Consider the following 12,299-nt stretch of genomic DNA (forward strand, 5'->3'; position numbering starts at 1 on the left):
TCTTCCCCTGGAACAAAACAGCTTCATTTCATCCTATGCATGAAGGAAAACACTCGTTTCAGTATGGGAAAGCTACCTGAATCCAGCTATGCTCCTCAAGTAAAGGTTTATGTGAAACATTTTGCACATGCTTCATTAATGGCAAAAACTAGATAGAAGATTCACTTAGATCAAAAAAGTAATGTTTGGTAAGTTGTTATGCAGTATAGTCCATTCCATGCAGTTGATGTGCTTGGTAACCGTCAGTGTTGGATACTTCATATAGCTCATACATCAATGATAAGCTCAAAAATCTATGCAACTGTAAAGTGTTCATCAGTTTTCAAGGTGCCACAACACTCTAGTTTTTGCTGCAACAAACTTTCAAGGTCATATCTGGAAAATTATGACAGGAATTTAAGTGGCAGAACTGTATTCAATTTATTTATTTTTATTAATGCTTTCGGGGACTAAAGGAGAATTTCGCATGACAACATTTCAAAGATTGGAGGCAAGTATTACGTTAGTATTGCCTTGTTTTCTACCTGGTGAAAAACAGTGATAAAAGAAAAATCTTGTGTTGCTAATCTAATTTTCAGCAATTTCAGGCAGCATGACCAGTAATAAAAGGTGCTGGGAATCATAGTTCAGGAACACCTGAGGAACTACAAATTCCTTCCTCCAGTTTATTTTGTCCTTATCTTGTCTTTTATTTGTATGTATTCCAAATATTCTGTATTTTAAGCTTATGTAGAACAAGTTCAATATATAGGTTTCTTATTTAATCTGGTCCAGATTCGTCATGCATTATCCTATAATTTAAAACTATATTAACTTCTGAAATCTAATACACTTATGAATTGTCATTTCCAGGTAAATGGTATCCCTGAGGAAAGAAAATTTACAGAAGCAATTAATTTGTAATTAAATCAACCAACCAATTCAAGATTTCATTTCCTTATTTGATCCATTGACACATGAATGTTTCTAATGCATGCCCACAGAATATTCTGACTTCAAATGGTATCATTTCCGTAGTGTTACATGTACTGTATCTTTTTATACTTCAGATATTTTCAACAAATTTGTAAAATACTAATTTTTATATTAATTAAAACATTTATAAGGCACTCAGCTATTCATTATTTCCAACTAGATATTGTTATTCTTCTTTTGTTCTATGTAACAATGTCCAGTATTCACGTTAAGGTTTTGTTACTGTTATCAAAAAAATTAAAAAGTGAAGTTAAAGCATGTTGCATTTTAATTTCATTTTGCAGGAAGTTTTGAACTAAGTGTAATAATTTTTGTCATGCTTTGTATATGGAAATTGTTAAAACAGAAAGCTACCAATACTAGATGTTGTTAATTAAGAATATATTCTATTCTTAGCACTGATATTGATTTCCTCTGTGCTATTATTCCATACTGTATTATTTTTTCAGCATTATTTTTTATTACTCCAGTTACATCTAGTTTAATGAAGTTATTTTTAATTGCAATTTGTTAAATATTTCTAATTCCTAATGACCTCTCCCCAAATTCAAATATATTATATTCTTCTGCTGCAGATTCTAAATAAATTGAATGAAGATTCTGAATATTGAATGGATTGATACTGATGTTGCTGCCCCTGAGCATCTACCCACCCATCCACATAAAACAATGAGATCCCACCTTTAAGCCTCATAACATCTTAGAACCTGCCATACTCTCATATAGTTTCTTCATCAACTTTTATAGATATCCTTTAATATTCATTTGTTACCTTTTTCAAATAGTAACTGAAGTAATAGACATCCAAATGCTAAACAAATTTGTTCTGAGTAAAGGATTCTGGAATAGAGGAATTATTATTCCAAAAATTATAGGTGAATGGTGAGGGAGAACTCTTGCATCCTTTCAAATTGCAGTGATTAAAAAAAAGTGGTGTTGAAAATTGGCAAATAGAAGGGAAAATGCAAATAATAAAAGGAAGAAAAACACACCACTGCTGATTTAAGAAAGATGGATCAAGAAATGAAAATCCACAACTAAGAGACATTCTATTTGTTTGTTTGGCATCCATCTCACCATGACGTGACTCTGGACAACTTAACAATGTTAAAAAAAATGAAACAATACAAGAAACATGAATATAATAAAAAATAAAGCATTATAAAATATATAAATTATTAACTGTAACTAAAATATGGAGGATGGAGGGAATAGCATGAGCAAAGGGGAAATAGGATAAATTGTTAATCTGTCAATCACCTCCAGTGTGACACTCCCCCATTGGAATCTCCCAGCAAACTGGCAGAACCAGGTCTTCCAAGTTCTTGGTATCCCAGAAAGCCTGAAGATTCCTGTTTCTTAATTGACCTCAAGATAGTGACTAGGTAGTCATTTTACCCATCTTATCCTGTGATGAATTTCACTATGCATTATTTTATTGTTAACCACACAAATCTGACCAATTAAAACATAAAATTTGTGATGATAAAAAACAACAACCCACAACTATTCAATCTATCCTATGATCTAGGCAAGTCACCTGAGGATTTATTCAAGAATGTGAAAAGATTCTTTGTTAAAGGGTTTAGATTCTAAAACAGTTTTTAGTGGGTGAAAACAGCTATTTTTCCAGGTTGCTATGAGGATGCAGCTTAATATTTACATAAAATGTTTTAAGAGTCATTTAATTTTTCAACAAAATTTAAGCAACAAAATTTTGAACAATTTGGGATTGGATAACACTTTTCACACCATTCTTACTCCTATAGCTATGAGGAGAAAACAAGGGAGTTGATGTTTTCTAGAAATGAAACCAGTCGTGGGATTCAAATATCTGAACTGGTTCTCTGTGTGAATGGAGGCCTGGGCCTCCGAGGCCTAGAAGGGACTTTCAGAAGTAGCATCCATGCACTTCTGGTGGGCCATTTTAGGTCTGGGAGGCCTCGTCCAGGCCTCCGAAGCCTAGAATGGACTTCCGGAAGCAGTGTGCACTCAACTGGTTCTAAGAATTCAATAAAATTTAGCTACCTGTTCTGCCAAACTGGTGCGAACCAGCTGAATCCACCACTGGATGAAACAGTCAAGATATTTCAAGCATAATATTCAAACCATTTCAGATTTTCTGTGGAGCATAACTAAATTAAAACACATCAAAATGCAACACCATGTGTTTTTTCTTCTCTTATTTTTTCTATGAAGGGATTGTAATTCAAGGTCATTTTCCTTTGATGCAAATATGATACACTGCACTTTTAAATAATACACAGCAAAACAACTATTAGTGAGGTCTTATTTTTCTACTGCAGCCTTTTATGAAAGGATCCATTTTTAACAATACATTTGCAATATTTTATATAAGAATTGTACAAGTAATATAGTATTTTCATGTATTTTATGTGACAGGATAAACCAGGGATTTTTAAGACTTCAGAAAGCTTTTTTAAAAGACACACATACACATAACACTCCTTTACTTAACTGATGCTCCTTTAGTACAAAAATAAGCACTTACACTACATTTATTTAAACTTTAAATTACTTCAAATTTTTTACATAACTTTGAAATATATTCTTTAAAAAATATAGAGCAAACAAGTGCAATATTTCAAACTTAAAAAATAATCTTTAACCAAATCTGTACAACAGATAAATAAACTATAGTACTCGGATTATAACATAACAAAACACTCTATCCTAACAAAACTTCTCACGATCTCATTTGTACATTCAACTCCTGACTTTCCAGCCATTACATCAATGTTAAACAAAACTGAAGAAAAAAAATATGCAAATCATTAATGGTAAAACAGAACTTTTCACACCTTTTGAAATAAGTGATCAGCTAAACACAGGACTTACACAGAAGCTAATACAACATAAACATTTAACAGTTTGAAACCTATTATTATTTAGTGGGATTTCCTCTTTTCCTTTCCCATTGTTTAGTATAATCTATTACAATGGGAATTACAAATTCCTTATTCCATACATCAAAACACACTAATAAATAAAAAGCCCTATAATTGCACATACGCATAGAAATAACACTGTCTATTCATTCTTCAAGTGCTAAAACTGGATGCAACATGCAGACATTAGGGACATGTTGCAACTGGTATCAAAGCTAAGTCCCCAATGAACATATAAACATACTTCCCAAGGTATCACTTTTTTTTAAAAGGCAGACATTTCTTTGCCAAACAACTTTCCCCAAAGCACCTCAAAATGCTCATTTTCAATGCAAAAAAAAATTAAGTTATGTAGACTACACACACCATTTCACCATAAGTTTCCAAACTTAGTGTTGAAGCTGATACTGATAGAAAGCAAAGGGGAGATTTTTTTAATGTGAATATGTATCTTGAAATCAAGAACTACATATTCCACACAAATGTCAGTATACTGGATAACACTTATCTTATTCTAACTATAAATTGCCTAGTACTATACTTCAAATTGCTAGAATTAAAGTGTCAGTATTGGCATATTCCACTTAAATTTTTCAGATTTTAAGTGACATTATTTCCTTCAAATTCAATTACTATATATCTTACATCTGCATAGCATGCTTAAGAACAGATATACTACTATGAGAATATAACTAAACAGTAATGGAACTTGGAAGGCATATATAAAACATAATGAAGCATTTTATATTTTAAAGCCTTGTAATACTATTCCTGAACTACCTATTTTGCACGGGCTTGTGCATGATTAATTTTCAAAAAGAAACTGCAACAGCTTCATAGCCCTTTTAAAACAGTGATTGGTAAAATAGCTTTGAAATTCCTATATTTGAGGAGGGTTTTTTTTGTCCTTATTTCTCATGCAGTCCATGCCAATTTTGAATAAAAAAACTTTCTCCCAAGCCAAAATGTAATTCTTACAGAAATCACAGAGCAATCATAGCTAAATGCCCAACTTCTTTGAAGTGTATCAGATAAAAAGTTCTCTGGTTGAAATTATTTTCATAAAAAAAGAAAAAAGAAATAAAATGTAACTACAGCAGTAAACCAGAAAGGAGAATTTGAAGGAAAATCACATTAAATATTAAATTTCCAATGAACATTTGAAACTAAGAGACTTGAAAATACTGATTAAAAATAAATAGTGAAAGAAAAATAAGACTGCTCAAAATAGTCAAAGTGAATGTCATTCATTAAATGTAGAGAAATTGCTGAAGATCTACTGTACCAAAATGTGAAGCAATACAGTTTGTAAACATTATTTTTCAGTGCCTTTTCCTCAGTTCTTGAGAAGTTCCCCAGAAATAATACATATACCAAGAAATTTAAAATAAATCACTAGACATTTTGTTCACAGATTCTATGCAGGACTTTGTTGAAGCCTTATGCTCTTCAATGATTTCTCTATGTGATTCCAGGAATTCAAAAGCCATCAAGAGATGGGTTATGTAATTTGTTGCAGCATAAGCAGTTTGTTTTTTCCATACACTGGATGTAAATAATTATTAATCATTTTAAGAAATGCTTCCAGAAAAAGTTTTAAATGTCTTTAGCTGAGCTCATTTTGCTTGATTGTTACATTAATTTTAGAAAAGTTTGTAAACAGAATAATCCTCCAGTAGAAAAATCAATTTTTCTCCCCATACAGTTGTATATAATGCATTCCTATTTTCCTGAAAGGATGTTATCCTTAGGCAACATATACATGTTTAGTGGACTTCCTATGTTTCTCTTTCTTGTGCTCCCCAGGAACAGAAAGAAAGTTGAGGGAGTATGTAATTCCAGCTGACTTTCATTTGATTCAGGAGGTATAAAATGAAGCTGAAGCAATGTCTGAAGGATTTAGTGGAAGTTAATTTCTTCACTATTTTTGAAAAGATGATAAAAAGAGAAATCCAGAGAGAAACACAGATGCCCATATTAACCTTTTCAGCAGCATTACATTATCTTTTGGAACAACAATCTGTGCAAGATCGTTTGTGATCTGGGAAATTTCATGAGCCACACACACAAATATAAAAGTGCTGACAATAATATTGAGCATCGGGGTTCCTGGAATAAGAACCAAGATTCCCTTTGTATCTGCTGCCAGCCAGATGTGATACTGACAGATGAAGAGCTGGAAAGAAAATATAACAATAATCAGAACTATGTGATACTGTAAGACATCTGAAAGACATTTGAACACATGGACTGTTACTACAGTCTGTAAGCTTAGTGAAATAGATTATGTCTACAGCAAAGCATCATCTCTACACCACCAACTGATGAAAAAGCAAATTCCCTCTAGTAAGGGTTGGTGGCTTATTAAAGCTGGAATACAAGTTGCTTTCTTTATCCATAGGGAATATGAAATCTAAATTTTAATTTATTGCACAGATGATTTTAATTTCTTTTTTATCTTGATTTCTGTACTTATTATATGTTCTGTTGTTAGCCGCCCTGAGTCCTTCGGGAGATAGGGCGGGATATAAATCCCATCAATAAATAAATAAATAAATAAATAAATAAAATAAATTCTTTTGTACAAATGGGGAAAAATCATAATTATTTTAACCATTGAGTGGTGGCGCAGTAGTTAAGAGTGCAGTATTGCAGGCTAACTCTGCTGATTGCCAGCAGTTCGATTCTGACTGGCTCAAGGTTGACTCAGCCTTCCATCCTTCCGAGCTCAGTAAAATGACCCAGATTGTTGGGGGCAATAGGCTGACTCTGTATGCCACTTAGGGCTGTAAAGCATTGTGAAGCGGTATATAAGTCTAAGTCCTATTGCTTTTGCTATGTATTAGTTCTGCCAAGGCAACCCATAATGTTTTCTTCTGCGATTTTCCCCACGTAAACCATATGGCGACATTGGTTGAAATGATAGAATGAAACATCAGCCAGGTCATTCAGGAGGCTTCCATGCCTGAGGGTAGATTTTAACGTGAGCATCCTAGTGATACTCATGTTAAATTGCTACATGACACTGTCTCTCAAAACTGTCCATCTTTGCACAACTATCCATGTGGTTTCAAGGCCTGATAGTTATATATCATCTTTTGAAAAATATCAGGTGTTAAAGCAATGGGATGAGAAGCCAGATAAAGATATGGTCATAGTCAAGTAAAACCTGAATTTTCATTTATTTCTATTTAACTTTACTTCATTTTGCATCATATTAAAAAATACAATCCAGGAAGAGTATAGAACACAATCCAGATTTTGGGGGTCTCATAAGTGTGCTATGTGATGCTTTACTAATGAATTCTTATTAAACCCAATTTAGATGTTTCAGCTTTAAAACTAGAACTATGTCATGCTACTTGCCTCAAGAGAAATTCTGCCAAACCATGCAAAAAATGAACTGTACACTGAACGAGCATAGCCAGGTATATTCCTAATTAGAATGAAAGCTAAAATCTGAAAGACAAAAACAAAGTAGCATGTAAAAAAATATAGTTTGTTTATGCTATGCATTTAGGCTACACAACCAAATGATCGTATAAGAAATTCAAATTCTGTTAACATGAAAATTATCAAGGAATAGGCAAACTGCTAAATTTTATCATATACTTGAGTATCTTTACAAATACTTTCTTCAAAAATGATGATGATCTATTAGTCATAAGTTATGTCCAACAAAATGCTAAATTCAGGTCATGGTGAGTTCAGCACACAGTGAACAATTTTTGTTCCAAGGGTTGCATATATTGCTTAAGGACTGCATGATTATCATGCTAGGGTAGAGTGCATACAGCAGCTTCTTGAGGCTCTCGTATGATACAAAAAATAAATTTGGAACAAAGAAGAAATTTGGAAGGATGGAATCTTGGATAAAAGATTCACTAGAGACCCTGAAGAATCCTATTCCAATGTCTACCAGGCTTAATTTGAAAGAAAAACAAAATCTTAAATCCAAATTACTTCTTTAGGAACTGAACTTTTAGAATGTAAAACAGCTAATTCAAAAAAGCCAACAGGAAAGAACCGCACATTTTTCATCTGCTTCTGTCTTTTGGAAGGTAAAATTAGATAATAAAATAATCTATTTCTTATGTTAACATCTCTGCAATGAAATCAAAGGTAACAGGAAAGAAATGAGAAACATTTTTCTCAATGTAATATGTTTAATTTAGCTGATTCTAGAAAAAAATATCTTGTACACTCTTGAAAACTATTTTGAATCTAAAAAAGTCTTAAGAATGAAATATTCTTAATTTGGACTTTACTTTTACTGTTTGGACTGTTGTGTGTTTTGAAAAATAGATTATTTAGAATCTAGTTATGTTGCACTTCAGTCTTTAAATAATTAACCTAGTATATACATAACAATATATGATGTTTTCCCTGGTGAGCTAAACATCAATAACAACATTTATTAAAAAGACTAAAATAATTTCTGGTGATATTATCTGTATATTAAAATTTTGGACAAGCAGTGATCACGTATCCTAGCAAAAGATGTTACATATGTGCATAAGTGTAGTCAGTAGCATATGCTTTTTTAAAAAATCAAACATGCAAAGAAACAAAAATAAGTCCAAAATATCTGTATTACATCCAGAAATGCCAATATTTCTCATCCATAACTATGGCACCATAAGGATACCTGCATACATGCAAATGTTTCTCTGGGATCAGTAACGCAGCAGGGATTGCTTTTTCCTTCCAGTAACATATACCTAAAACCAGTTTACTGCATTTGGCAATTGTACTAAAAAAAATCTCATTGTCAACCAATATAATTCATTTAATTTGAAATCAAGTGAAAAATTGATTTAAATTATTTTATTAAAACAAATTAACGGTAATTCTTTTATAAGAAGTTGCCTCAAACAAAATGAGTTTGACATGCCTGCTCTAGATCAGTGTTTTTCAACCTTTTTTGGGCAAAGGCACACTTGTTTCATGAAAAAAATCACGAGGCACTCCACCATTAGAAAATGTTAAAAAATTTAACTCTGTGCCTATATTGACTATAGGCCTAAGGTACAAAGATGCACCAGTTTCTTCCACATTCTGGAAACACAGACACAGAAAAATAATAATACAGTAAGTTTAAAAATCACAGACAGCAGCCCTTGGAATATAGCTAGCTGATCATTTTGTTAGATTTTACAAATTCCTTTGACTGGGATTCCAACCCTGCATGAGGTAAATGGTATGTCTTGTAATTATTGCAGTGGAGCAGATAACAGTCTGCTCTACTAAATTTTGATTCAAAGATTTGAGAAAACCTTAATTATGAATGAAATGAATTGTTATTCCAAAGCCCAGTCCCAGATCCCTCAGATCAGTATTTCCCAATATCAAATGATACTTCCAAATCTTGCAAGCAAGAGCAAGATCCCCAATTCTGCACTTCCTTCTGCATGAAAAATGTTAGAGAAGACCCCTTTTGGGTTTGGGTTTGTTTTTTTAAAAAAACAGCCGCCTTTTTCAACTGTGAAAGCAAATGCAGCCAGCATCTTAAACCAAAATCTAAACATGGAGGACCTTCATCTCTCATCCAGAGAGGAGGTCTCTTTCAAGAAGCAGAAACTCCAAAACCGATCTCGATTTTACACAGTCGGAACATTATTTTCCTTCCTTTCTTTTCCACTATCTCCCCTTCTACGACCTTCGAATATGGAGAAAAAAATCAAATCCCTAACACTTAATGATAGACGAGGCAAGGAATCCCCACTCCAAATTTCCCCACCCTGGAGCGGAGAGGGTCTTGCTCCTTAAACTCATCATTTCCCCCTCCAGCATCTTAGATATCGGAAAAATCAGACGGCCATTCTCCCAAATAGACCGGGGGAGGGGGGGAAAGCAGGTCTCCGAGGCCGCTTCTTACGAAATGTGTCCTTGAATGATGGCCGGGAAGCCCCTCGCGGGCATCAGGCGAGGAGAAAGTGGACCCCGGGCCCGCAGGAACGGGAATGGAGGCAGTTGGATCCAGGCGACTACGGCGCCAGCCGTTTCTAAAGGGGCCTGAGGGTGCCTTACCTAACGAGGAGGCAAACCGAGCGGCCAGCTCCAAAGGGGCCTCCGCCGTCTCCCGCCGCAGTTTGCTTTGCCGACGTCTCCTCTGCCCCTTCCCTCGCTCGGCCCCAACTCGGGGGGGGGGGAAAGCGGGGAGGAGCTTTTGACATTTTTTTTTTAAATCTTTCCCACGGCACACCAGGCAACATCTCGCGGCACACTAGTGTGCCGCGGAACAGTGGTTGAAAAACACTGCTCTAGATAGTTGAATGCTCCAAAATAAATTCTAGACCAGGCCTGTACATGCAGCCTACCAAGCACCCTTGGACAGAGCACAGACTTTTAAAAAAAAGTAATAAAATCACCACCACTGCCCTGAAAGTCATGTTGCCTAGTGCCTCCATGGCTTACCATGATCACAAGCTCCAACACTGTAGATGCTCCTCTAGTCACCAAATCATTGATTAGCCCACCAGCATTCCTTTGCGGACCACAAAGATTTTTAATTTATCAGTGTGGGCCTTTCTACAAGCTGCACATATCTCTTCTAGATTTTCCTCTTACCTTTCCGAGTTAACTCCTTGGTCTGTCACTGAGCAAGAATTGACTTTGTAGGGAAGCATATTATCATTTGATGTATATTTAACATATGTTCTACCTTTATTTACCAATTATATAATATTTGTATGCAATCCACATGGCGAGGTTTAATAATAATAATAAGTTGGAAGGGACCTTGGAGGTCATTTAGTCCAACCCCCTGCTCAGGCAGGAAACCGTATACCATTTCAGACAAATGGCTGGCCAGTCTTTTCTTAAAAACTTCCAGTGTTGGAGCATTCACCACTTCTGGAGGCAGGTTGTTCCACTGGTTAATTGTTCTAAATGTCAGGAAGTTTCTCCTTAGTTCTAGGTTGCTTCTCTCCTTGACTAGTTTCCATCCATTGCTTCTTGTCCTGCTTTCAGGTGCTTTGGAGAATAGCTTGGCTCCCTCTTCTTTGTGGTAGCCCCTGAGATATTGGAACACTGCTATCATGTCACCCCTCACCTTTCTCTTCATTAAACTACACATACCCAATTCCAGCAACCGTTCCCTATATGTTTTAGCCTCCAGTCCCCCAATCATCTTTGTTGCTCTTCTCTGTACTCTTTCTAGAATCTCAATATCTTTTTTACATCGTGGTGACCAAAACTGGATGCAGTATTCCAGGTGTGGCCTTACCAAGGCATTGTAAAGTGGTATTAGTACTCCACGTGATCTTGATTCTATCCCTCTGTTAATGCAGCCTAGCACTGTGTTAGCTTTTTGGGCAGCTGCAGCACACTGCTGGCTCATATTTAAGTGATTGTCCACTAGGACTCCGAGATCCCTCTCACAGTTACTACTATCGAGCAAGGTACCACCTATACTATACCTGTGCATTTGATTTTTCCTGCCTAAATGTAGAACCTTATTTTTTTCACAACTGAATTTCATTGTTAGATAGTGCCCAGTATTCGAGTCTGTCCAGATCCTCCTGTATCTTAAGCCTATCTTCTGGAGTATTGGCTATTCCTGCCACTTGGTGTCGTCTGCAAATTTGATGAGTTCCCCATCTATCCCCTCATCCAAATCGTTGATGATGTTGAAGAGCACTGGGCCCAGAACAGAGCCCTGAGGCACCCCACTACACACTTCCTTCCATGTAGATGCAGTTCCATTGAGGACCACACGCTGAGTACGGCCTGTCAGCCAGGTACGAATCCATCTGGTGGTGATGCTATCTAACCCACATTTTTCTAACTTATCAAGTAGTAGGTTATGATCTACTTTATCAAATGCCTTACTGAAGTCCAAGTAAATTATATCTACAGCATTCCTCTGGTCCACTAGCTTTGTCACTTGGTCAAAGAATGCAATAAGATTTGTCTGGCATGATCTGTTTTTGACAAACCCATGTTGGCTTTTAGTGATAACTTTGTTTGCATCAAGGTGTTCACTGATTTGTTGTTTGATTATCTTTTCCAGAATCTTCCCAGGTATTGAGGTCAGGCTGATAGGTCTGTAGTTTCCTGGATCTATTTTTTCCCTTTTTTGAATATGGGAACTACATATTGGGGCAATTTACAATAGAAATATATATATATATATATTTAAAATCATAAGATTAAAACATAAAAGCAGGGCTTTTTTTCTCATAGAACGCTCAGAATGACGTTCCAGCACCTTTTTTTGCACACAGAAAAAAAGCTTTTGCACAAGCTATGCTACTCCCTCTATTGGCTTTCAAAAGCCTATTGGCTTTCGAAAGCCAATAGGAATTGCTGCTGAGCGCACCAAAAGACCTGGCTAGCAAACGTTGCACCGGCTAGTTGTCTGCAGCGAAAGCGAGTAGGCAGGAACTTTGCATCCCTCCCTGATGCCCAACT

General features: G+C 35.5%; 2 protein-coding genes across 2 annotated transcripts in view; one reads left to right on the forward strand and one right to left on the reverse strand.

The window, feature by feature from the left end:
- The window catches only part of SGCE (sarcoglycan epsilon), a 35,497-nt gene extending 34,000 nt beyond the window's left edge, over window positions 1-1,497 (forward strand). Inside the window, exon 11 of the mRNA XM_081344160.1 lies at window positions 853-1,497. Within this exon, the coding sequence (XP_081200286.1) occupies window positions 853-869 (17 nt within the window). The 3' untranslated portion in view covers window positions 870-1,497. The remainder of the gene's footprint in view (window positions 1-852) is intronic.
- Window positions 1,498-3,263: 1,766 nt separating this feature from the next.
- CASD1 (CAS1 domain containing 1) overlaps window positions 3,264-12,299 on the reverse strand; it is a 51,419-nt gene continuing 42,383 nt past the window's right edge. Inside the window, exons 17-18 of the mRNA XM_081344863.1 lie at window positions 7,251-7,343; window positions 3,264-6,060 (exon numbers count right to left, since the gene is read on the reverse strand). Of these exons, the coding sequence (XP_081200989.1) occupies window positions 5,806-6,060; window positions 7,251-7,343 (348 nt within the window). The 3' untranslated portion in view covers window positions 3,264-5,805. The remainder of the gene's footprint in view (window positions 6,061-7,250; window positions 7,344-12,299) is intronic.

Source organism: Vipera berus, assembly GCF_964194415.1.
Source record: "Vipera berus genome assembly, chromosome: Z".
NCBI lineage: Eukaryota > Metazoa > Chordata > Lepidosauria > Squamata > Viperidae > Vipera > Vipera berus.